Source organism: Bos indicus x Bos taurus, chromosome 19 (assembly GCF_003369695.1).
Source record: "Bos indicus x Bos taurus breed Angus x Brahman F1 hybrid chromosome 19, Bos_hybrid_MaternalHap_v2.0, whole genome shotgun sequence".
Lineage (NCBI taxonomy): Eukaryota > Metazoa > Chordata > Mammalia > Artiodactyla > Bovidae > Bos > Bos indicus x Bos taurus.
This window is the reverse complement of record NC_040094.1, coordinates 13,941,777-13,968,940: the sequence shown is the minus strand read 5'-3', so window position 1 is coordinate 13,968,940 and position 27,164 is coordinate 13,941,777. Positions and strand designations below refer to the sequence as shown.

Genomic DNA, 27,164 nt, shown 5'->3' with positions numbered 1-27,164 from the left:
ATGTTATGTATTTTTTATCACAATTTTTAAAAAGTCTTCCCCTTGGTGGGAGAAATGGTCTTAGACACAGAAATAAAATTACTTCCACATTTTGAGGCTATAAATGGTAAGTCTACATTTTTTTAGTAAATAAATGGTTAAATATCATATAGTACCAATAATAAAGCTTGAAATATTTTCCCTATATCTTACTGCTTTAAATCATCAGTTTAATATGTTTGACTGTACATGATCGTTAAGTAGCATAAACATAAGCAAACAGTCATTTAAAATTTTATACAGAAGCTGTAAGAATGAAAGTGATTTTTCCTGTTTTCAAAAGTAACCTTGCACACAAATTAAAAAAAAAAAAGTTTCTTAAGACAGAGGTTTCAGAGTTTCTAACACCTAATTTCTAATAATGCACTATTATAATTTAAAGTGTTATAAAATCTTTATTATACACTGCTTAGAAAAATCTATTAAATAAAAATAGATGTGCCAAGAACATCCACTATTCAGACCTTTAGAAATCATTTTCAACTGACTGTACCTCAAAAACTCAAACTGTACCTAAAATAAGAACTAGTTACACAGGAATAACAAGGACTTGCAAATCTGGCAGACGCATATTCCCTGATGTGTTACTATGTGCCAGATACTGTTCTAAGTAAGTCTTGTTATGTATCATCAATCCTAACAAATTTAATCTTATAATAAGTTCTATAGGAATACTATTTTTTCTTAAAACAGAAAAACACGGAAGCACAGAAAAGTAATCTGTACAAAGTTATAATCAGTAGAACCCAGATTCACTGCAATCTTCCTTAACTGCTCCTAATTGTACTTCTTCCCCTGAATCCTTAATATAGTTATAAAACGGACTCCACCTTTCCTATAAAATACTGCCCCCCAAACACAGGAAATATCTACAACCAATATAGGAAATTTCAAAATGTTAGCTCTAGTAACTACTAATTTATCACCCAAAAAAGCTCTTTTGGGTGGGCCAATTCATACTGAATACAAGGAAATATATATTGAAAAAGAAAGGTTATCTGTGACGGACCTATACATTCATTTGTTTTACATTTACTTCCCAAACTCCAAATAACTGACATTCTCTATTCTTTTCGGTACAATCAACCAATAAGGCAAAAAACAAGAAAGTTGTAATTGAAAAAAGAAAAACACTTAATAAACTTAGTATGCAGATTAAGTCATTAGCTCATTGCCATATGAACACCAACCTTGATAATGCCAGTTTTTATAATTTACGTGTGTTTTCTAGAAGCGTCCCCAAAGTAATTGTGTATATCTGTCCCAAAGACATAAGACACATAACCACAAACCCAACACGTGACAAACAGCACAACGCCACCTCTAGATGCCTCCTTTATGGGTTTCCTTTCCTACTGTACTCTCCCTCCCTATGAATTTGCAAATGTTAATGACACTTGGAAAATTCTTTGTAAAGTAGTATTCTAAAAAGAAAAATCTGAAGTTACTTTTATAATACATGAAGCACATGATTTCCAACTCTATTTTTAGCTCTTGACAAAAAATAATTGAAAATATTACTAAGTAAAAGCTGCTATTTTAACTTTAATTTTGAAAATGATACCATGAAACACGTCCATCAAAAACAAGGAATACAAGAATTTCCACAGTGATTAAGTACACTTTATTCAATTCACAGTCACTCTGTGTTCCTTGAAAGGCTGGCCTGGAACCAACAGGTAAAACACAAGAAGGTCAACACTGAGCATCGTGCCATAAAGGAACTTCCTGCCCTAGCACTAAGCTCCGCCTGGTGGCAGGTATTAACGGGAGGGCTGGAGTACTATGGCACCCCACTCCAGTACTCCTGCCTGGAAAATCCCATGGACGGAGGAGTCTGGTAGACTGCAGTCCACGGGGTCGCTAAGAGTCGGACACGACTGAGCGACTTCACTTTGACTTTTCACTTTCATGCATTGGAGAGGGAAATGGCAACCCACTCCAGTGTTCTTGCCTGGAGAATCCTAGGGATGGGGGGGCCTGGTGGGCTGCCGTCTATGGGGTCGCACAGAGTCGACACGACTGAAGCGACTTAGCAGCAGCAGCAGAGTACTATTACAGGAAGAAGGTGACTGACACCTAACGCATCTTCCCACTACATCATCATGACCTTTGGACTTACCTGTGTTTTCGCAGATACGTTTCTAGCGTTTCTAAAAGACAACTAGAGTCGATTAAAACTACTTCATCCCTGCATTCTTGGGACATGAGTTCCCATACATCCATCCAACAACCTCTGCAGAAAGAAATAAATCTTAGTGAGATGGAGGAATATATAATGGAAAAACATTTTAAAAAGCGGAGTAAAGGAGTGCTTGATTTTACCTGGCTGTTCCCTGGAAAGGTCCATAATGGAAAATGATCCTACACTTGCTGTCCTTCCTGTGGTCTTCACTACTCCTCTTATCTGTACTTAACTTCTCTGAACTGACACTGCTACTGCTCCCTTCACTGTAGTACAGTACAGTACAAAGCTTAGTGACACTGAGATGATCTGAAGGAATAATTTCTATAGTCTAAATTAAGATCATGAACTCTTTAATACATTAAGATATATTAGTAGGGTAAGTTTGCAAATTTGTATATAATTACATATTTACTTTAACCATATTAAAATGTTATTTATACAGGAGCTCATATCTTTACACAAAAACGTGTGCTCAACTATTACGTTTACTTGATAATAATTTAACATTTACATTTATCAAGATAGTAACTGTTTAATATAGTAAGCATTTTATGAGCATATCTACTTGAAATGTTAAAGTCAAAAGGGCTGAAAAAATTGCAAAATATTTTCACTTCTATACACGGATCAACTTTCCACAAATTGAAAATGCTAACAAGTGTTGATCTACTTAATGTGATTTTATAGCTAGCCCATGGCAACAAAATTCTTATCTACCTTCATATTTACAAGTAGCTGGGAAAGTCACAAATTAATCTAATTAAATAAAATTTTACATTTTTGAAAATAAAGATAGCATACTAAGATGAACACTTAACACAGCCTAAATTAGTAGTACTACACAAATAATTTTTTAAAAACTTACTAAAAACTTCCCAGACTCTCCCTCCCCCACAGGTTTCAATGTGGCGCTGGTCACGCATTTTGCTTTGTTGCAGATGTGCATTCCAAGAGAAATGTGTTTCTATTTTCCATTCAATGATAGTCTTCTTGATTTTTCATGATTCTGAACAACTGGCTCCTGCCTGTTCTTCTGCAGGTCTCACTAGTCCTAGAAATTCATTACCTGGGATGCTTGAGATGGAAACACTTCTGAATCTTTACTTAACCTACTTTCTATAGCTAAATAGGTATTTCTCAACCCCCTGCCCACCATATAAGATCAGACATACAATTCAGCTCCCTAGTCTCATCTCACAAGGGCTTAAGAAAGGGTGAATGGTTCTTGTTTTTGAAGCAAACACCTCAACTCCTGCTCTGCCTTGCATGTTACATCCTTCTACTCTCATCTCCCAAATTTCAAATTTTCTAATTATGCTTCAGTGATCCACATAACTCTCAAATTCTCAGTTTTGATGAAAAGGGCTGGGGAATGACTATTATACCATCAGAATGTGAAAGCATTATTCTAAAACAACTTGAAATTCTATAACTCAAATCAAGATTTTATCCATAATCTCTCCAAACCAAATGTCTTTATACTTCTTCTTCCTGTCAAGATCAAGCTTTCTGAAAAAGGGAGTCTTTTCACTTCTTTGTTCTACTTCCATACTTTCCACTGACAGCTTAGTCCATTAAGACCCTGCAATGCATGCATTTTTCTACACATTCTGATCTGGATTCTGATGCATTCAACCACAGATCCGCTCATCAAGATCACCAATTATCTTGGTGTTGCTATATCCAATGGACTCTGAGGTCCTTGATAACTCAGCAACCTTCAACACAGCTGTCCAACTCCCTGCCCCCCAAAACACTCTTTTCCCGTGGTTTCCTCCTGCCTCTCCAGCCACTCTCTCAAGTTTCTTTAGACTTATTCTTTCTTACCATTAAACTGAAGTCCTCAGCATTCCTTTCTGTTACCCTACTCTTCCTGTAGGTGATCTTATACGGCTGACCACTGAACAACACGAGGCTGACTTGTGCAGGTCAACTTACACGTGGATTTTTTTCAATAGTAAATACCACCGCACTACACAATCGGCAGTTACTGAATATGAGGACATGAAGGAACCATGTATAATATATGAAGTTGCCAACTAGCAGTTACACTCAAATTTTCCACTGTGTGGAGGATCTGTGCTCCTAACCCCTGTGCTGTTCAAGAGTCAGCGGTACACCACCCATCAGCTACAGGCCTACAACCTGGGCCTAGACCTTTCTTTCAGACCACACACTTACTCCCAGACAATAACCTAGGTTTGCTTGTATGAATATGAGAATACTCTAAGAAAGACTGAACTGGACTGTTACTATTGGTTAGGCTAAAACCTAATTAACTGTATTATACCTTCCCCTGAAGAAAATGAAAGGGGGGAACAACAGTGGAAAAATACAAAAAGTCATAGTAGCACAGAATGGCGGTGACCATCCAAAGTGGAGGAGGAGAAGTCTTGGCTAAGCAGACTATACTCTGACCAGCTATCCACGTGGCACGGGGAATAACTGAAACTACCTTAGGAGGTGTTGCTTAAGATCAACTAACTCCACTCACACTGATTGCATAATTCGGCAAACAATCTTCCAAAACATCTGGCTTCCTATGTGGTGGGGCTAGAGCTGACATTGGATGTGAAGCCTGTGGAGGTTATGTTTTTTATTTCTAAGCTAAAACATAGGCAGACACAGCTATATGTCAATTTAATGAAAGTAATCAATGAAGCAAAGTCAAGAACAAGAGAGCAATGGAATCCAGAGCAAAAATGGAACGACTGGTCTTTGTAGGAAGGTAGCAATGGGCACAGATGTTTACCATGTGGGGTAGCTCTTGCTTTTCAGTTCCTCAGTGACAAACATTCATAATCAAGAAACAGAAGGCAGGCTTTGTATTGTATCAGACTATTCTGCGGTTTTAGTCAACAGGTTATTCAGATAAAGGTTACTGTCCAATGAAAATCAGACTAAATTCTGCACTCAGAGAGTCAGGAATTCTTTAAAGATACTGGTAAATCAGGTATGTGAAATAATTATCCTTAGATAACCATTTGAGGTTGTACAGAGCTTTACTGCGTTTAGAGTTCTCACATTTAGAAATCATGTGTGATTCTTATGTAAATCTTGATTCTAACAAATCAATGTAAGAAGACACTTTCAGAGAGAGTCGGTGAAACGTGAATATCAACTGGGTATTACATTATTGTAGTTAAGTTTTTGTTAGGTGTTATAATGGCACTGTCATGAAAGAAAATGTCACTGTATTTAGAGATGAATGTAGTAGTAAAATAACATGATGTCTGGAATTTGCTTTAAAATACTTCAGCAAAGGAAAAAGCAAACAAATGAAATAAATGTGGCAAATCCTGGTAACAAGTGAGTCTGGGTAAAGGTATTTGGGGGCAACAGGGTCCTTGTATAGTCTCTCTACTTTTCTATGTGTTTGACAGTCTTCATGATGAAAGTTTAAAAAAATTTTTTTGTTCCTGAGTATGGGGGCAAAAAAGAGATTAACATACCACCACCTGGTCATCCAGATCTTTTTACCAGGGAGGAAAATGTCAACAATACTAACGAGATGTTCAAAAAACTAACTTCTAAAATTAATTCAGGAGCACAGTTTTATATCATCCCGTTCTCCCCAAAAGTTACTTCTTAGAAACTCCCTTCAAATTCCATGACTTCTCCTTACCACCCACCCCCAACCCCAAGCAATTTTCAAGGGGAAACTTGACACTGAGCTGGGAGAAGGGGGCAGCCTTGGGCACTGTAGCATCTAACCAAGAAGAAAACTGCAAATTAGTTACATAAATTCACATTGCTTTAACTAACTCAAGGGTTTTTTGGTAAATCCTTGATAAATTATTAGGGAGACCTAAAGACAAGAAAGACAAGAAAAATAATTTATACAACTATTAGGTTAAAAAATGACACCACTACTTTGAAAAAATTAATACTGGCTACATAAATTAACCAAAGATCTCAACCTCCTTTCCCTGAAACACATTTAATACAAGGGAAAAAAATTTTTAGAAGTCAAACTTATACTGAGACCCTATATAGACCCAATGCAAAAAGAACCAGGAGACATATTTATTTTGACCAATTATATGGTGTTCTATTTTACAGTGTAAACAATTAATGAAATAAAACTAGCATTGTTTCTTCTCTTTTTACCAAATAGGATCAACATTTATAATCTTAACACTAACAAAGTATCTTGATAATCAATTTTACTTACCCCAAAGGTTTTGGTTTGTGCGTGTCTAAGGAGTGCAACTGACATCTCTTGTTCTTTTTACTTTTTGGAATAGCATCTATCATGTCATTTAGTTTGGACCTAATAAATAAACAAATAATAAAAAATAAATATACCATTAAAGGTCTGATTAACATTAATTTTTCTTGAGAATTTTCAAAATCTTTATGCTCTTTAATGAGAAGTATATTTAAAGTATTACAGACGTATCACTTTGAAAAATTCTCTTCAAATGAACTCTAACCCAAGGGTCTATACAATATTCCTATTCCATTCCCAGACTATCAGAATGTTGAAGGAGGCCTGCTCTATTCAACATACTCTTTCCCTTAGTCTGCATCCATCTCATTCATCCCTACGTCTGCATTGTATATAGCAGTGTGCCTGGCACTCCAATATTTTATGACTTATTGCTACCTGACACTCAGCCATACTCCCTTATCCAAACTTACACTATCCTTGACAATTCCCTGGTGGTCCAGTGGTTAGGACTCTGAGCACTCACTACCAAGAGCCCAGGTTCAATCCCTGCTCAGGGATCTAAAATCCCACAAGCTGTGCAGTATGGCCAAAAAAAAAAAAAAGAGGCGGGGGAGGTTAATTAAAAATAAAATAAACAGGGGATTCCCTGGTGGCTCAATGGTAAAGAATCTGAGTGCCAATGCAGGAGACATGGGTTCAATCCCTGTTCTGCCAAGATCCCACATGCCATGGAGCAACTAAGCCCATGAGCCACAACTATTAAGCCTATGCTCTAGAAACCGGGAGCAGCAACTATGAAAGCTCACAAGCCGAAGAGCCCGTGCTCCGTAAGAGAAACCACTGCAATGGGAAGCCCGCGCGCCACAACTAGAGAAGAGCCCCACTCTCTGCAACTAGCATAAAGCTCAAGTAGTAACGAAGACCCAGCACAGTCAAAATAAAAATAATTGTTAAAAGTCCTAGCTCATATAGCTAATAAGTTTTTAAAAAATAAATAAACATACATTATCCTTGATGAAGAGCCTTCAACAGAAATTTTATGCAAATATAGAAATACATAATGCTAAACATCCAAATCCTGAATCCAACCAATAAGCATAGGTTGTCAACTCTTAAATATATCCAGAATTAGATCATTTCTCATCACCGCCACTGTTATGACCCTTGTCCAACTTGCCTCTCTAGCTTAGTCAATTCCAACAGTTGGCCTCCCAAATGGTCTCCTTGCCGTCTACCCTTTGCCTTTACATTCTACGTTTCACTTAGCAGCTGGAGTCATCTTTCCAAGACAAAAATCATATTCTTCTATCTCTATTTAGAAATCCTTCAAAGCTTCTTTTCTTAGGCAGAATAAAAATCCATAATCTCTACCACCACCTTCAGACAGCTTCTCTTTTCCTATTCACACCACTTACCCTTTGGTGATCACATTTCACCTTATAGGTGGGTGTGTGGATACATGTGCGTGTGTGTATGTGTATATACATATGTATACATACATATGTATGTGTATATATATATGCATATGCTGATGACACAAATTTATATCCCTAGGCCAGAACTCTCTGAACTCTACTTGCACTCCCAATTGCTACCTCAAATTAATATGCCCAAAAGTCAGCTCTGCGAAATTGCTCCTCCTAGGGCTTCCAAGGTGGTCTAGTGATTAAGAATCTGCCTTTCAGTGCAGGGGACTCAGGTTCCATCCCTGGTTGGGGAACTAAAATCCCACATGCCTCGGGGCAACTTAGTCCAGGCACTGCAACTACTGGATCCAGCCATTTCCCATTATCTCTGTGGCCACTATACTGGTCACTATTCTTTCTTGCATGGACTATTGAACAGCTTGTTTCTCTGCTTTCCACTTACTCGTAACACAGAGGTAAAAGGAAGCATAACTCCAAGGTAGACCACGTACTCCTCTGCTCAAAACCTTCCCAAATCTTCCCGTCTCAGAGTTAAGATAAAAGACCTCAGCATAGCACCACATAATTAGGCCTCTCGGTGCTCCTCTGACCTCATCTTTTATTACTGTTTCCTTCATTCATCTGCCCCCAGTCACAATGGCTTCCTTGCTATTCTTCAAACACGCCGGGGAAACTCCAATCTCTGAACCTTTACCCTGCTGCCCTTTCTCTGCTTCACCCAAATAACTACATGGCTCACTCCCTCACTCTATTCTAGCCTATATGCAATGTCATTTTATTAGAGAGGCCTTCCCTGACCACTCTCCACGTGAGTTCTACCCACTCATTCTCTATCTCCCTTACTGGTTTGTCTTCATAACAACTTTCTTCACAAAGTATATATTTGTTTACTGCCTGTCTCTCCCTCAAGAAAAGAAACTTTAGTCACTGGCACACAGAAGTTACTTGTGGTAAATCTGAACTTAAGCTTTGCCCCAAAGTTAGAAAAAAGCTACCCACTGTCACTGAGTTTAAAAACTTAAGCAAACCCATTGTTTCCTAATTGATTATACTCACCCATGTACGTAAAATAATGTATAAAGCTTCTTTGCATCAGTCATGCAGCTTCGAGTTACAGACAGGACTCCCTTGGGCCCCACTGTCAGGGGTTCAAGGGCAGGATTTCCAGACTCCACAAGCTGGGAAAAGAGGCGTTCCACACTGCGACGACAACCCACACATGGCACAAGCTGAGAAAGTGCGCTCAAGACTTCACGTGATGTCACCACCATGGCAATACTTAGATCTTGTTGCTTAAGCATACTATGTCGCTGAGAAAAAAGGGAAAGAAAGATAAAGAAGAGTTCATAAGGAAGACATAAAATGACTTTCACTACTCCTTCTGATTCCTTATCCTTGTGCAGTAAGTACAACCCGGGCAGGGCCTGCCATCTACCTGCAACTGAGTCAGAAAGGCAAGATGGGTCAGCCTTACCCATGCTGCACTGAGTTTATTCCACAACCCTTACACTGCCCTCCCCGGAGCCCAGTTTTAGAATCTCAAGTATGAAAAACTCTGCTTACGGACTTTCCCCGGTGGTCTAACGGCTAAGACCCTGAGCTCCCAGTGCAGGGGGCACAGGTTCAGTCCTGAGCTGGGGAACTAAGATCCCGCATGCTGCATGGCACAGCTAAAATAAAAAAACGCTGCTTGGGATGCCAGGGCTGTGCAGTAGGTGACCAGCACAGCCAAAAGAAACCCTGCATCTGGAAATCCAGTGCTTGTTCAATGTGAGTATTAAGAGTAGTACTCTCACTTAAAAAGCTTTAAAAGAAAAAAGAATAAAAACAATGTAGCTTTACTATGTCTCCTTGTCAACCTTTAACAACACACTATGTTTAGCTGCATGAGTCAAGTTAGGATGGTGATCATGTAGGGCAGCAGTTCTCAACCTGGAGGCGTGAGCAGGTGTGTTACGGATCAGTGGGAGAGAACAAGGCCCATCTCACCTATGGAGGAGCCTGCAGTGAGTGAGTCGGAGAAGGTGATGGCACCCCACTCCAGTACTCTTGCCTGGAAAACCCCATGGACGGAGGAGCCTGGTAGGCTGCAGTCCATGGGGTCGCTAAGAGTCGGATACGACTGAGTGACTTCATTTTCACTTTTCATCTTCATGCACTGGAGAAGGCAATGGCAACCCACTCCAGTGTTCTTGCCTGAAAAATCCCATGGACAGCGGAGCCTGGTAGGCTGCCATCTATGGGGTCGCACAGAGTCGACACGACTGAAGCGACTTAGCAGCAGCAGCAGCAGTGAGTAAAATGCTGGTGCATATGAATGTAGGGAAATAGACAAAAACTCCAGGAAGTAACTTCTACTTGGCTGGAGCTATAGTTATACTACAAGTAATGTAGTGTGCTGCTGCTGCGTCGCTTCAGTCACGTCCGACTCTGTGCGACCCCATAGACGGCAGCCCACCAGGGTCCCCCGTCCCTGGGATTCTCCAGGAAAGAACACCGGAGTGGGTTGCCATTTCCTTCTCCAATGCATGGAAGTGAAAGGTGAAAGTGAAGTCGCTCAGTCGTCTCCGACTCTTAGCGACCCCATGGACTGCAGCCTACCAGGCTCCTCCGTCCATGGGATTTTCCAGGCAAGAGTACTGGAGTGGGGTGCCACTGCCTTCTTTGCCAATAATCCAGTTTACCAAAATAAATAAATAAATAAAGGTGAGAAAGGTAACTCCCAAGAAGGATATTATCATATTTACCACTAACCTTTAATTCAGTTTTCTCCAAAAGTTGAAACAATTTTGAAATAAATTAGCCATTTATCTTCCTTTATACTGATCATATATAGTGTATTTACAAAGTATCACACTGTTTAAAAATTAAATAGGACTAGGAGTTTGGAATTAGTAGCCACAAACTATTACATTTTTTTAAAAGTCTTTATTGCATTTGTTACAGTATTGCTTCTGTTGTTTATATTCTGGTTTTTTGGCCATGAGGCATGCTGGATCTCAGCTCCTCATCAGAGACAGAACTCTCACCACACCCTTTGTATTAGAAAGTAAAGTCTTAACCACTGGACATCCAGGGAAGTCCCGCAAACTATTACATTTAAAATGCATAAACAACAAGGTCCTACTGTACAGCACAGGGAACTATAGCCAATCTTCTGGGATAAACCACAAAGGAAAAGAATGTAAAGAATGCATACATGTGTACAACTAGTCACTCTGCTGTACAGCAAAAATTAGCATGACATTGTATATCAACTATACTTCCATAAAAAAATAAAATAAAATTTAAAAAAGAATTAAATAAAAATCAGGAAATTCACAATACAAAGTTTTTTTTTTAAACCAAAGAAAACAATTACAGAAAATAACAAAGTTCTCAAAGAAAAGTTGTCTGTCCTATCTTTTAAAAACAGGGAAATTAAATTTAAAATTAATTTTTAAAAGCTAATGCCTTATGGACATGTAAAATGGTAACACACCAACCACCACCAAATCTTTTGCATCACAGGGATGTAAATGTAACTGGAGCAACAGCAAAAGAAAACAACCACACTGAACCTTACGACCTAGAGAGCCCTAGGTAAGATAAAATGACTGCTCACATCTCTGACTCCTTAAAACACACACATACACGCACATGCTCATGCACACACAAGCCATTTACAACATTAATTTTTAAAACTTACCTGAATGAACTGCTTCAGCTGTGTACCATTATTTTGATGCCCATCAAGATTTAACACATTGTCAGGAAATTCCATCACCATCTTAATATATAAAAGAATATAAATCAATTATTTTGCCTTCTTTGAAAGCATTGATACAGACTATTTTATAATATCCTAGGACAAAAATAGACTCCCCTAAAGCCAGATTTGCTCCCTCCCACCTCCATCAAAAAGTTAAAAAAAAAAAAAAAATCCAAATTACAGTTTCTAAAGCCAGAAATGGTATAGTCATTAGAAGCAAGGGCACTGAATTCAGGCAGACCTGAATTCAAATGCACTTCTATTATAATTTACAATTTATGTCATAATTCTGGGCAAGTTACTTAACAAGTCTGATTTTCAGCTTCCTTATTTGTAAAATGAGATTAAGCAGTAACTTTTAGTATCTCTTATAGAACGGGTTGTGACTTATATTTAAAACTTATATTTAAAAATGTGTGTTGTAGTAGCTAATGAAAGCACTTAGTAAGTGAAATAACCTGATATCTTACATTAAGAATCCTGACATTTTCAGTTAGTCCTCACAGCTCCAAAATACAGTAAATCTTATCACGTAAATAACTATATAGACATATACGACTATATATGTAATGACTTCACTTCACATATACACACACACACAGATACACACTCAGAATAATACCCAACACATAGCGAATGCTGGCTCTAATCATGAACAGAAAAAAATACACTGAAATATTTATTCAGTTCTCAAAATTCATTGCAGAGGATGAGAGACACATAAAGCTTAAGGCTGTTTCGGGATGTCAGACAACGGGAATCACTAATCACCACATTTCACTGATGTGTGACACACTAATTTTAAGGAGTACCTTACGCACCACTAGACACCACTAGGTTATGTACCACTAGGAAAGAACCATTGTAACTGGAAGATGTCACCAAATGAAAGAAGTATCCCAATTTTAGAGATGTTGAATATGAAAAAAGTATGCCTTCAAAACAATGGAATAAAGTAACACATTTATATCTTAACTAAAGCATTGTTAAGTGTATCAAACATACTACGCAAGGACAAACTTCTATTTCCAGGTGACAAGGGCCACAAACTCCTACATGCTCAAAGAGTGAAGTCAAGACCAAGACACCATTTGAGGCAAAAACTAAAAAGCTAAAAAACCCACTCAGCTGAACGGGATCTTAAAAAGACTCCTCCCTTCACCAACCAGCGTCACAAAGACCTGCTTCTTTAACCAAGTGACCCCTCTTTCCCTCCACATCAGAAATGAGAACCTAAACACATGCTTGTTCTAACAGTAAACAGAGGACGAAACAATCAAGGCAAGTATAAACAACAGATATATGACCTTTTCTTGATTTGTGAAGAGGGGACTACTGGATATGTGTGCTAGAAAGGCAAGTAGATACTAAGGATGGATGCAAACACCTATTCAACAATCCAGAGGACTTGCATTTATTTCACAGAACCAAAAACTGCATGTACAATATGATTCAAATTTTCATGTGTATATTTTCCTACAGATGTGGCTATCTCTAGGTGAAAAGATAGATGACTTTCCCAAATGTATTGTAACACACATATACCACTTATTACCAGGGAAAGAGCTAGTGTTCCTTGTTTCCAATTCTATATTCATTATATCAAGTTCAGAGATATGCTCATGCTTCCATCTCAATAGCTTTTACTATGTTGGAAGTTTCTTCTTCCATACATATAGACTGCATGTCCATAGCTCATGGTTTTAGGATCAATTACCCAATTTTTAGGCTAACCAACTTGTCACCAGTTTTTGGTGTCTTATCCCCAAAGACTGATGGTAGTAATAATAAAGACATTTAACGAAGCTTTATGTATACTAGCCATGGTTCTGAGCACTGTCATATATTAACTTTGCCAACAATACAAAATAAAATTGGTTACTAGTCTCAACAATCCTGGTATTAGAAATCCTGGCCCATAAAAACTGAAAAAAGAACAGTACAATTAACTCACATGTTCTCTGGAGTCACTACATGGTTTAAAACACAAATAAATTTAACTCATCAAGTCATAAAAAAAGGTACAAAATAAACCATGTAACTCACTAGAACATTGCAAGTCACTCCAATCTACCATTTAAACAACTAATACTTTGATTTACATTTTCACTTGCTTGATCCATATATACATCATTTCACTACATATTAATTGCCACCATTAAACAAAAAACAACTGAGACAATTACCTATACTATTTTAAAATCAAAGTTATTCAATTTACCAAATCAATGTCTCTCCAGTTCATAGGTGAAATCCTAAATTCTGACTCTGTATAAGTAAATTTTTTATTCTGATCAGCTGTACTTTATTGTTTTAATAATTAAAGCAGAGGACTGAGTGCACACCTGTATCTTAAAATCCACCAGCTGACCTTTAAAATATATGTTTATAAAATTTAATAGGGGCTTCCCTGTGATAAAGAATCCGGCTTCCAATGCAGGAGACACGGGTTCAATCCCTGATCCAGGAGGATCAAGCCTCAGGGCAACGAAGCCTGCATGCCACAACTACCGACCCCATGCTCTAGAGCCTGGGAGCCGTAACGCTAAGGACCACGCACCCTACGGTGTGTGCTCCGTAAGCAAGAGAAGCCACCGCAATAAGAAGCTTGCACACTACAACAAAAAGTAGCCCCAGCTGGCCACAACTAGAGAAAAGCCCATGCAGCAATGAAGACCCAGCATAGCCATAAATAAATAAATAAAATTTAATGAATAATACCTAATTCTCGAATCCTTTTTAAAAAGTCAATAAAGAACAGGGTTAAAATGTTTGAAACAGAACCCTCATTTCCAACCATTTCATTTTTACCTAACTAGTACAGACAAATGTAAAGATCAAGTATATTACTGTGTCTTTCCTGTGTTTCACTGGCTTGAATAATACTAAATTTTCTCTTGTACATACACAACTGGGCTCCTGAGCACGCATGCACACACTCACACACATATTCAATACCGCCCCAATTAGAAACTCCACGCTCACACTAAATAATTATTGTCCTTGCCTTTCCCTTTCAACAATGGCTTTTTACTTTGCTGTTTACTGGCCAATCACTATATGCTCTTCAATGATGACAACAAAATAAGAAAAAGGGAAAAAATAAAAAGAGAAAGATAAGAGGACAGTGGAACTATTTTTCCTCATTCTTTAAAATCACTTCCCTGACTTATTCTTCAGATCCTAGGTTACCCAAAGGAAGAGTCACGTAAAGTACTTCAGGTGTGGTCTCACAGAGGAATCATTAATGTCTGGCTTCATGATGAGGTTGCCTATCCCTAGGCTTGCCAAAAATAGAACAAGTCATTGTCCTGCAATTACTGCTTTATAAAGTTTATTGAATCCATTACCCACTTTCACTCTTAAGTACCTGTCCTGGTTTCTTCTGACCACAAATAATCTGTTCCTAGCGTATTCTCACAAGCTCTAATCCAACAATACTGTTTGTATTTATTAAAAATCCCTGTCCCTTTAGTTTTACTTTTTTACTTCTTCATTTTCACAGCCATCTGTAACATCTATCACCTTTGGTAAATTAAAAACTTAATCAAGAATTGAAAACAGGTGAATTTCCCTGGTGGGCCAGTGGTTAAGACTCTGAGCTCCTAATGCAGGCGGCATGGGTTCAATCCCTGGTCAGGAAACTAAGATCCCTCATGCCATGACACACATGGCCTAGCTTAAAATATAAAATAAATAAATAAAGATCTAAGTTTTGGGTTTTTTTTTTTTTTTAAGCAAACAATACTAAACTTCTAACTGATGCTAACTACCTAATCCTCAAAAGGACACACTACATTTTTCATCTTTTTAAAGTCTCAAAAACCCTTATCAGAGCTTCTAGTCCATTTAGATTGGTTTGAATTAGGAGGGTAAACTGTGTTCCACATTGTAGTAACTTGACAGTATGTATCAAGAATTTTATAGAAGATTTTTATCCTTTGATCCACTAATTTTCCTTTGAAAAGCCAGAAAAAATTGTTAACGCAAACAATGCATTATTTATGCATAATTCATATTAAGAATGTTATTCATAGCAAAAACTAGGACTACCTCTAAGTCCAACAAAGGAGGAATGATTACATCCTGGAATGTCATACAACAAAGTATTGCAAGGCCATTAACACTGCTTAAGAATAACAAAAGAAAATGTTCTTAATATTACATTCAGTGAAAAGCAGCAAGATAGGAAGTGTTACAGAAGATGACATATCTCAACTCTGAATCTCTATGTTTCTATGATGGGAACTACATGAAATGCTGCTCTATAATCTCAGCTATCTCTGGGAAGCAGGGTAAAGGATAATTTGTTTTGTTTTGCAACTATTTTTCAAGATTATATTATAAGGAGTATATATTCTGACTATTAATTCCTTCTAAAAATACTTTAAAAACGGTAATTCTTCAAAGAAAGTGTGTTAGCCGCTCAGTCTTGTCCGCAACCCCATAGACTGTAGCCCACTGGGCTCCTCTGTCCATAGAATTATCTAGGCAAGAATACTGGAGTGGGGTGCCATATCCTTCTCCAGGGGATCTTCCCGACCCAGGGATCAAATCTGGGTCTCCTGCATTGCAGGCAGATTCTTTACCATCTAAGCCACTAGGGAAGCCCCAATTCTTCAAAGATGTCTTTAAAATAAAATCTGTATTCTGTCTATCTGCTATTCTATAATTCTAATAACACTGAAAAGCATTTTAGCTACACAGCATACCATTTTCCTAAATATTCCACCAGTTTACTTACTTGGGATTTTTCTCAAACACACCTATATCAGCACTGTACTCAAGTACTCAAACCCAATGAACTGCCATGAGTCTTTTAAATGTGGCTGCAACATACCACATAAAAGAGGAGGCTACTTCCTCATCTACAAGCTTGTTAATTTCATTTTACAAATCCAACTTAAAATCGCTAGTTTACCCCAGGCTAGAGCTTTTGGCTTCTGCAAGGATAAACATTTGTAACTGACTGTAAACATTGTAACTAGACTTAACACCTAGAAGTTAACAAGGTTCTAAGACTTGAAATAATCACACAATGTTTCCTCAGAGGATTACCTATGGAGTCTAGGAACAAAGATCAAACCAAAAGTTACCTTCAGGGATACAATGTCATCAAACTATCAAGGACCCAGTGCTGAGCATAACCCTCTGTTGCAAGCTTGCTTCCTCCCTCTTCCTCAACAGGTGTTTGCTCTACACTCTTCCTTTAAGTATTGTCTGGTAGAACAGTTCTGAAACTTGTTTCCCTAAATATAATGGACACTTGACAAGATTTTACACAAACCAGCATTCAGTGACATATGTAAGTTCCATAACAAAGCAATGAAGAGTCCCACTCATTTCCTAGTGATAAAAACCTTTCCAGAGTAAAGATACATAAAAAAATAAGATGCTGCTTAAGATACTTAAATTAAGCAAGCCTAAATTTTATTTGCCTGGGTCACAAGTCCACCATACAATAAAAGCAAAACTCTATTGCCAGGTCAGTCCAATCCCAACTTCCCTAGAGAAGTAACAATAATAAATCACAGTGCAGGTTACATCTTTTTCTGAGGAAAATTTTGGAAATTCATTCAGAAGAGAGTTTAAGAACACCCCAAAGTTGCCTATTTTAAAAAACTATTTAATGGATATATCAATGCCACGTCCATATTAAAGGTGACTCTGTGAACATAAGAAGAGACTCATAAGTGTCTTAAATTTTTGTAAATACTCAAATCTTAGGTTGATTTCCCCTGTTTTGATAGTGTACACTCAATAGTAACCTTACATCCAAATTTTTTTTAACTTCAAAGATTATCTAGGACAATAAACACAAAAGGTTGATACCAAACTATAAGCTCTAGAAAAGTATCTGTGTTGGAGGGAGAGAGAAGAAAGAAAATTATCAATAAATGAACTCATATTAATTTTCAAATTGAGAAATCCTTCATTTAATTTGATCAGAGTGCTAATTTTTTAAAAAACACTTTTTAAAATACAAGTCCATTATACTTTTAATGCAAAAGGTGCAGTAATCATGACCAAAGCATACAAGTACACTTTCTAATGAAACACAAAGTCTATGTACCTTATGTGAGCCCAATCATTCTTTTTCCATGAAAAAAGAAAAATGCACTTAGGTAATTATAGATGCTTTCACTTAAAAAGTTCTAACAAATTAAGTCATTCAATAGCTCTTCTAATGCTTTTTAAAGGTACTGCAGCTCAATCAAGTCTTAATTGAGACTGGCAAACAGAAAGGCATAGAGTGACATCTCTACAATGACTTGCATTTTACACAAAATTTGAAAAAAGTTCAGTAGGTATTTGCAAAAAAGAAATTCAGGAGCAAAACACACCAACCACCTTTGAAAAGGAAAAAAGGCAAAGGCTACCGCCTTTGATGAAGACACTTAGTTAACACCTTATCAAAACGCAAATGTATAATCCAAAGCTTCAGCATCATCAAAATGCACATTTCAAGATTCTCAGAAAAGGTCCATTTCATTTCTTAAGAAATTGTGATAAGCGACTGCACTCATTTCCTGTTCAGATTCAAATTTCTGCCATTTCCTTCTAAAGGAAACACTACAGCAACCCAGGGCAGAGGGTCTGTAATGCTGTACCACCATCAACTCTAAAAAAGGAAAACTACTCAGAACTGGGTTTTGACATTCAAGATGAGCCATCAGCCTTTTATAATGCCCTTACACATTCAATATTGTGGCTTCTTTAGGAAAAGCTACCTGTAAATTCAATAATCATTAATACCAAGAAAGCCCGTTTTGAAGAGTCATGGCCTCGCAATACAATCATTTCCAACAGTTTTAATGGACTAGGCATATTGACACTCTAGCGAAATCAGATCCTTTTAGTGGGATCTTTCCTGTACAAGAGCATGTCACCCTGCCCTCCGTAATTATGCTTTATGGAGTGAGAGCTGTAGTATTAAGCTAGAAAATAGACAGGTAGCAGTGCAGCTGCGACATTTCCAGATAATTAAGCCTCCCCGAGGGTAGGTGGTTTCTGTAAGGAATAGGCCCTGGACGCCCGAGATCCTTCAGCCCCTCTCCGAGGAGCGTGCTTTGGGTAAAAGCACCATCTCCGAAAGGGAAAGGGTGAAGGAAGAGAGCGGCAAAGGAGGAGTAACAGCCGGAGAGAGGGGCTCTCAGTGCGGGTGGAGCGCCAACCTAGGGGCCCGCGGACGTTACCAAACGACCCACTGCAAAGGCGAGTTTGTGGGGCCTGCCGGAGAGAAGGCCTCGCCTAGGAGTTGCAACACACTCTTTTCTCCAGTGCGCAGCGCTCGGCCTGGGGGAGGGGGAGGAGGGGAAACAGCTGCCAGGGGAGCGGCGAGCCCGGCCCGGCCCGGCCCGCTCACCGTGAGGGTGTCGTCTATGTAGAGGGGAATCTGCCTCCTCTCGAAGGGGAATTCCTCCTCCCCGTCCCTGCACACAGCCACCAGTCGCGCCATCGTCCCTGACGCTGCCGTTGCCACCGTCACCACCTCCTCCCAGCTGCTGCTGCTGCTGCTGCTGCCGCCGCCGCTCCTGCCGCTGCCGCTGCCGCCTCCTCCCAGCTCCTGCCTGCAACAGCCAAACCCCGCGAGCGTCAGCACCCGCCGCCGCGCAGCACATTCGCCACGGGGAGAAGGCGGGGGGAGAGGGAGAGCAGCAGGAGGGGACGGGAGAGCTGGGCTGCGTTTCCCATCACCCGATTCCACACGCGCTCAGCCAATCAGCGGCGAGCAGAGCGGGGACCCGCCCCCTCGCGCCGTTCTCCCTACCCCCCCCCACCCAGCCCGCCGGCCTCCAGTCAGGGTCCAAAGGAGAGGCGGAAGGGACCTGGCGGCTCCGGGGCTTCCCCCAGCGGGTCAGCGGAGTCCCGGGTCTAGGACGCCACCCCCAGCTTCCGCTCCTCAGCCCACGGCCCGCGGCCCAGGAGCCCTCAGCCCACCCCCCACACACAGCTGACCCCTTCTCCCCCTTTAAGGGCGGGCCCCGCCCCATCAGTCCCCTGGGCTGCAGTTGCCCAGCGCGACCCCGCCCCTGGGAGGGGTCGACCCCGCCTCAGCTCTGCGGAGTCCGCGGGGGAGGCACAGACCCTCCCCTCCTCACCCTTCTCGGAGGAGGCCTCCCGCTTCTGACCTTCACCGCTTGCGTGGTCGCCTCCCTGACCCCCCACCTCGGCTCCCCGTTACCGGCTGACGAGGCCCGCGTCGGGGCCGGCCTGGGCGGGAGCGCGGCTCAGAATGCCGTTTCCTCTCCAGGCTCAGTCAGCCGCTCGCGCCACGGGGGAGTGGGGGAGGGAGGGTGGGGGGGACGTGGGGAGGGTGGGGCGGGGCGGGGCCGAGCGAGCCGGGCGGGGCCCCACCTCCTCTCGCGAGACTCCAGGCGCGCTCCAGGATCGCCCCTTTCGAAACCCTGGCGGAGGGGGTGGGGTGCTACCCCGGCAGCCTCCTGACGCGTGACCTGCGCCCTCCCGGGAGTCTAGCTACTCAAATAAACCCGAAATAGGGCTGTTAGGAGGGGTGAGTAGGCCTCCCCTCAGTCCTCCGCTGTGTGGGGCCCGGGAACCGCCCTCCCGAGGGCGGAGGGTAGAAGGGAGCGGAGCCGAGGGGACTCCGCCGAGGGTTGGGGCCCAGTGAGGACTTGGGTAAGTGAAGTCAGGGGGGAGCCGAGACTTTTCAAAACCAGTGAGAGCAAAAGGTGGGAGTCGGCGGAGGGGAGACGTGCATCTGGGGAGTGAACGACAGACTAGGCTGGGTTTCCAGGCCCTTGACGCCGCTTTCCCTGACGCCCTGGTTCTTCAGAAGCTAGCCGCTTCCCAGACTCAGGTTGAGATCCCTCCGACAGGGACAGAAAATACATTAAGTGCTGACAGTTTTTTGTTGTTGTTACACTGTGCCGATAGTGGCTTGTGTACGCGTCCTGGGCAGAGAAACTTATTGGGTCCGGTTAATATTAACCTAGACACTCAGAAAGGACAACAGATCCCTCGGGCAAAGTGCTGGTGCTGGCCAAAGGCCCTTCCCTCTGACCCTCTTCCGAGAATCAGAGCTACCGTCAAGACAAATTCATGCACACACTGCGTGCCATGGTATACTCGGTTCTTACCTTGGAGGCGTTAGAGTCCTGTTTGTAAAGCCAATATAGTTGTCGGGAATATTTTTTTGCCTGTGAAAAGTCTTGACGATTTTAAGACTCACTCCATCGGATGCTCTTACAACTAACTAATCCTGGTGATCTGTATTTCCTGGTAGAATAGGCTAGAGCTGTGATACTGACTTTAAAAAGTATTTTGGTCATCACATTAAGTCTTAGAGATTCGCAACAAAAAAACCCATAGTGCATGCAACCCCTTAGCCATGTTGACTTATGACATTGTGTGGTCACTGTTAGGGTAGGTGACATAATAAACTGGAAGAACCATTGTTCAGTCCCAAAGGTGTGATTATCCAGTAAGTATTTATGTCCTTAGCCATGTTAGGAGAGCAGAAGAGTGTGTGGTCTTTAGCTTAAATTCAGTAGGCATATAGGATTGCATTAAGTTCTGACAAATTAGACTACATAGCCAAAATATGGACAGTTTTAGAGAATCTTGTGTTTTATGTAAAACACCCGTAAGGAAAAAGAATAAGGTGGCTTCTAAAATCTGAAAGTGCTCCTATAACGACTGTCAATTAATGTACCTAATGTACCTTTCAAACTTTCTTTGGATGATGGTTGGTAAAGGGCATTGAAAATATAAGTTCAATGTATAGGTGCTAATTTTAATAACTTTCATGACTGAGTACACACTGGGTACTAGCAAAGAGTATTCACCTTGGGGGTTTATAAGTTTAAAAAAAGGCATTAAAACCCAGATATAAAACTTAAAATGAGGAGACTACAGCAATGTCTTTCCATCTGAGATTACTTCCCATGATTTGGATTTGTCTTCTAGATCCACTGAGCACACCGTGTAGTATTTTTGACAATGTTTCACATACTATTTAATAATGGACTTCTTATAAGGCTAAAGAGTTAATATACTTGATAAATTGCTCTTTCTCAGGGAGGTCCCTGGGTGCTACAAATAAGACAAAATCAACATTTGAGGGGAAAATGCTTAGCAAATTACTTCACTGCAAAACAACTTTTTAGAATTTTTAACCTTGTATCTTCTTCAGTTTAGAGCAGGCATTCATTTTTTTCACTATTGGTCTGCAGCTATATTTAGCTGAAGCAAATATATTTAGTGCTACAGCAAATGTTTCATGACTAAGGATCTGCCTTCAGAGAGCTTATCTTTGATAAAACGATTGCATTTTTAAAAGAGCCAGTTGTTGCCTTTTTAAATTTCAATACTGGCATTGTGAAGGGCAAAGCTGAAAATTTTTAAAGGCTAAGAGAAAGCAGGCAGTTAACAACAGAAGACCTTTTGCTGGTACCTCATAAGGAACAGTTGGTGCGATGGAGATGCGATATCATATCACATTCTCCATAAAAATACCATTCTTTTTCTTCTTTGGCAGGTCCACGATGTGTGAGAAGCCAAGGGCAAAACTCAGACATGATGAGATATGACTAGTCTCCAAGCTACCTGGGTTTAAAAGCAATAAAGGATACTGATTTGTTCCTTATATTCCTGTGTTCATAGAGGAATTCCTAGGGAGCAAAGTATGTTCTTATATAATTTACACAACATATTGGACAAGGTGCTCAATAAAAATAAAACATTGTCATCTACTGAACACAAAACTATTAATACATATGTAGTAGACATCCCCAGTTTATAATAGTGTAAAATTAAAGTCATGGGAATGAGTCACTTTCTGAAGGTCACAAATAAGTCCTAAACTAGATTATATTCTCTCTTCTTTGTCCCTCACTTCTCTCCTCAAAAATTGATAGTTGAAGATTAAAATACCTACTGTTGTTTTCACTATAATAACCTCATTGTTTTATGTGGTAGTAAAATCAACAGCAAAATCTTATTACTTAATTTACCACAGTTGTCCAGATCTGAGTATTTGTGAATTGGGTTTTCTTTTTCGTGACCTGACAGTGGGAAGTTCTATTATATCTGTCAAAAATAGGGACAGATTTTCCCCACTAAAAGAAATTTGTAAAGGAAAAATAATGTCCACAAGTTAAAATAGAAGCCACGTTAGGGCAGGGTGTTATTTTCTGTTGTTTCCCCAGCACCTGTATCTAGCACATTGGAACTTAGTAAATATTTATTTAATGATCTCTTTCTCTTCTGTAAAGTAAAATCAAATCAGATTGGTTTACTTTGTTATTTTTTATGAAGGTAATTTCATTAACTTTCTCTTCCATGACTTTCCTAATTGGAGGTGGAAAAAACATATAGTACATTTTGTTCTTAGTTATGATTCAGTATCTATAATTGGGAGACAGACTTACTGAAAGATATTTAAGACCTGGGACAAGAAGCAGCAGACCAATTAGACACATGGTCATTAAGTCACCAAATACTTTTAAAATTACTCTTTTAGTGAGAACAATATGGTTAGAGCCTCTCAGCCCTCCTAAAATGCTTTGAACAGGTCAATTGTAGGATATTAGTACTGTGACACGGCAGGAAAACCAGTCACCATTGCTGCTGCTGCTGCGTCGCTTCAGTCGCGTCCGACTCTGTGCGACCCCATAGACGGCAGCCCACCAGGGTCCCCCGTCCCTGGGATTCTCCAGGCAAGAACACCGGAGTGGGTTGCCATTTCCTTCTCCAATGCATGGAAGTGAAAGGTGAAAGTGAAGTCGCTCAGTCGTCTCCGACTTTTAGCGACCCCATGGACTGCAGCCTACCAGGCTCCTCCGTCCATGGGATTTTCCAGGCAAGAGTACTGGAGTGGGGTGCCATCGCCTTCTCTGCTTAATTTACATACTACAATCTTGGTTAAATTTCAAGTCTTCCTTATTAATCAGAAATAAAATCTAATCTTTTGTTTTTATAGCAACATAACTATTCAATATGTTCTTTTTTGAGGGGGAAATTTCTTTCAATAGATTACCTCCAAATATAACTGTAGTTAGCAAGGATAAAATGCTACCTAAGCACTGAGCGACTGATCTGATCTGATCTGAAGCACTAAATTCACTTCAGTTCAGTTTAGTCGCTCAGTCGTGTCCGACTCTGCGACCCCATGAATCGCTGCACTCCAGGCCTCCCTGTCCATCACAAACTCCCAGAGTTCACTCAGACTCACATCTATCGAGTCAGTGATGCCATCCAGCCATCTCATCCTCTGTCGTCCCCTTCTGCCCCCAATCCCTCCCAGCAACAGAGTCCTTTCCAATGAGTCAACTCTTTGCATGAGGTGGCCAAAGTACTGGAGTTTCAGCTTTAGCATCAGTCCTTCCAAAGAAATCCCAGGGCTGATCTCCTTCAGAATGGACTGGTTGGATCTCCTTGCAGTCCGAGGGACTCTCAAGAGTCTTCTCCAACACCACAGTTCAAAAAGCATCAATTCTTCGGCACTCAGCTTTCTTCACAGTCCAACTCTCACATCCATACATGGCCACTGGAAAAACCATAGCCTTGACTAGACGGACCTTTGTTGGCAAAGAAATGTCTCTGCTTTTGAATATGCTATCTGGGTTGGTCATAACTATTCTTCCAAGGAGTAAGCATCTTTTAATTTCATGGCTGCAGTCACCATCTGCAGTGATTTTGGAGCCCCCAAAAATAAAGTCTGACACTGTTTCCACTGTTTCTCCATCTATTTCCCATGAAGTGATGGGACTGGATGCCATGATCTTCGTTTTCTGAATATTGAGTTTTTTGCCAACTTTTTCACTCTCCTCTTTCACCTTCATCAAGAGGCTTTTTAGTTCCTCTTCACTTTCTGCCATAAGGATGGTGTCATCTGCATATCTGAGGTTATTGATATTTCTCCTGGCAATCTTGATTCCAGCTTGTGCTTCTTCCAGCCCAGCGTTTCTCATGATGTACTCTGCATATAAGTTAAATAAGCAGGGTGATAATATACAGCCTTGACGTACTCCTTTTCCTATTTGGAACCAGTCTGTTCCATGTCCAGTTCTAACTGTTGCTTCCTGACCTGCATACAAATTTCTCAAGAGGCAGATCAGGTGGTCTGGTATTCTCATCTCTTTCAGAATTTTCCACAGTTTCTTGTGATCCACACAGTCAAAGGCTTTGGCATAGTCAATAAAGCAGAAATAGATGTTTTTCTGGAACTCTCTTGCTTTTCCCATGATCCAGCAGATGTTGGCAATTTGGTCTCTGGTTCCTCTGCCTTTTCTAAAACCAGCTTGAACATCTGGAAGTTCACGGTTCACATATTGCTGAAGCCTGGCTTGGAGAATTTTGAGCATTACTTTACTAACACGTGAGATGAGTGCAATTGTGCGGTAGTTTGAGCATTCTTTGGCATTGCCTTTCTTTGGGATTGGAATGAAAACTGACCTTTTCCAGTCCTGTGGCCACTGCTGAGTTTTCCAAATTTGCTGGCATATTGAGTGCAGCACTTTCACAGCATCATCTTTCAGTATTTGGAATAGCTCAACTGGAATTCCATCACCTCCACTAGCTTTGTTCATAGTGATGCTTTCTAAGGCCCACTGGACTTCACATTCCAGGATATCTGGCTCTAGGTGAGCGATCACATCATCGTGATTATCTGGGTCGTGAAGATCTTTTTTGTACAGTTCTTCTGTGTATTTTTGCCACCTCTTCTTAATATCTTCTGCTTCTGTTAGGTCCATACCATTTCTGTCCTTTATTGCGCCCGTCTTTGCATGAAATGTCCCCTCGGTATCTCTAATTTTCTTGAAGAGATCTCTAGTCTTTCCCATTCTGTTGTTTTCCTCTATTTCTTTGCATTGATCTCTGAAGAAGGCTTTCTTATCTCTTCTTGCTATTCTTTGGAACTCTGCATTCAGATGCTTATATCTTTCCTTTTCTCCTTTGCTTTTCGCTTCTCTTCTTTTCACAGCTATTTATAAGGCCTCCCCAGACAGCCATTTTGCTTTTTTGCATTTCTTTTCCATGGGGATGGTCTTGATCCCTGTCTCCTGTACAATGTCATGGACCTCATTCCATAGTTCATCAGGCACTCTATGTATCAGATCTAGTCCCTTAAATCTATTTCTCACTTCCACTGTATAAAGGATTTGATTTAGGTCATACCTGAATGGTCTAGTAATTTTCCCTACTTTCTTCAATTTCAGTCTGAATTTGGCAATAAGGAGTTCATGATCTGAGCCACAGTCAGCTCCTGGTCTTGATTTTGTTGACTGTATAGAGCTTCTCCATCTTTGGCTGCAAAGAATATAATCAATCTGATTTCGGTGTTGACCATCTGGTGATGTCAATGTGTAGAGTCTTCTCTTGTGTTGTTGGAAGAGGGTATTTGCTATGACCAGTGCATTTTCTTGGCAAAACTCTATTAGTCTTTGCCCTGCTTCTTTCCTATTCCAAGGCCAAATTTGCCTGTTACTCCAGGTGTTTCTTGACTTCCTACTTTTGCATTCCAGTCCCCTATAATGAAAAGGACATCTTTTTTGGGTGTTAGTTCTAAAAGGTCTTGTAGGTCTTCATAGAACCATTCAACTTCAGCTTCTTCAGCATTACTGGTTGAAGAATTTTTTAAGTTGATGAGGACCAAATTAGTCCTCATCAACTTAAGAATTTAAACTCATTAGTACAATAATCATGTTTGCTGTTGACCCCTCTCCCTTACTAGCATCAGACCCTCTGCTCCCTAGACACACAAACACTAACTCTTCATTCCACCCATCGACTCTAGCTCAAAAAAAAAAAAATTAACCATCTGTGGGGAAAAGTTTCTTCACTCTATTGTAAAGTCAGTTCTTGATTTGACACTTTTGGCAACCTATATTTCATTGACTTAGCACAGTTTATAACAGTTTAATGTGTTTCCCCCATTAGATTGCAAGCTCCAAGATATCAGGAACCTTTTGTTTATCATCACTAGCAACTGCTGCTGCTGAGTTGTTCCCGTCCTCTCTGACTCTGTGCGACCCCGTAGACAGCAGCCTACCAGGCTTGGGTGGGCTGGGATTCTCCAGGCAAGAACACTGGAGTGGATTGCCATTCCTTCTCCATTGCATGAAAGTGAAAAGTGAAAGAAGTTGCTCAGTCCTGTCCGACTCTTAGCGACCCCATGGACTGCAGCCCACCAGGCTTCTCTGTCCATGGGATTTTCCTAGGCAAGAGTACTGGAATGGGGTGCCATTGCCTTCTCCAATCCCTAGCAGAGAGCAGGCTAAAAAAAATGAGTCTCACTGCAAAACTATTGTCTCATAATTATTAAGCTTGTAAATCACAACAAATAATTCAATATATTCTTTAGGGCATTTGGGTCCTCCCTCGTGGCTCAGAAGGTAAAGAATCCACCTGCAATGCAAGAGACCTGAGTTCAATCCCTGATTCAGGAAGGTCTCCTGCAGAAGGGAATGGCTACCCACTCCAATATTCTTGCCTGGAGAATTCCATGGACAGAAGAGCCTGGCAAGCTCCTGGGGTCAAAAAGAGTTCGACACCTGAGCAACTAACACATTCTTCTTTGGAGCATTTAGCTGTTTTGTGATCTTTTAAGTATTTGACTTT

General features: G+C 40.5%; 1 protein-coding gene and 1 long non-coding RNA gene across 9 annotated transcripts in view; one reads left to right on the top strand and one right to left on the bottom strand.

Moving 5' to 3' along the window:
* The window catches only part of GGNBP2 (gametogenetin binding protein 2), a 33,252-nt gene extending 13,359 nt beyond the window's left edge, over positions 1-19,893 (bottom strand). For 2 of the 8 annotated variants that reach the window (XM_027516784.1, XM_027516782.1), the window contains exons 1-6: positions 18,946-19,150; positions 11,517-11,597; positions 8,885-9,138; positions 6,402-6,500; positions 2,365-2,490; positions 2,162-2,275 (exon numbers count right to left, since the gene is read on the bottom strand). In XM_027516784.1, the coding sequence (XP_027372585.1) occupies positions 2,162-2,275; positions 2,365-2,490; positions 6,402-6,500; positions 8,885-9,138; positions 11,517-11,597; positions 18,946-19,038 (767 nt within the window). In that variant the 5' untranslated portion in view covers positions 19,039-19,150. Of the gene's footprint in view, positions 1-2,161; positions 2,276-2,364; positions 2,491-6,401; positions 6,501-8,884; positions 9,139-11,516; positions 11,598-18,945; positions 19,374-19,681 lie in introns of those variants that run through there. The other 6 variants (XM_027516786.1, XM_027516787.1, XM_027516781.1 and 3 more) reach the window with 5 other exon arrangements.
* A 47-nt stretch (positions 19,894-19,940) lies between these two features.
* On the top strand, positions 19,941-22,190 carry LOC113878140. The gene is made up of 2 exons (XR_003506918.1): positions 19,941-20,094; positions 22,081-22,190. It is a non-coding gene; the product is annotated as an uncharacterized LOC113878140 (long non-coding RNA).
* Positions 22,191-27,164: the final 4,974 nt, after the last annotated feature.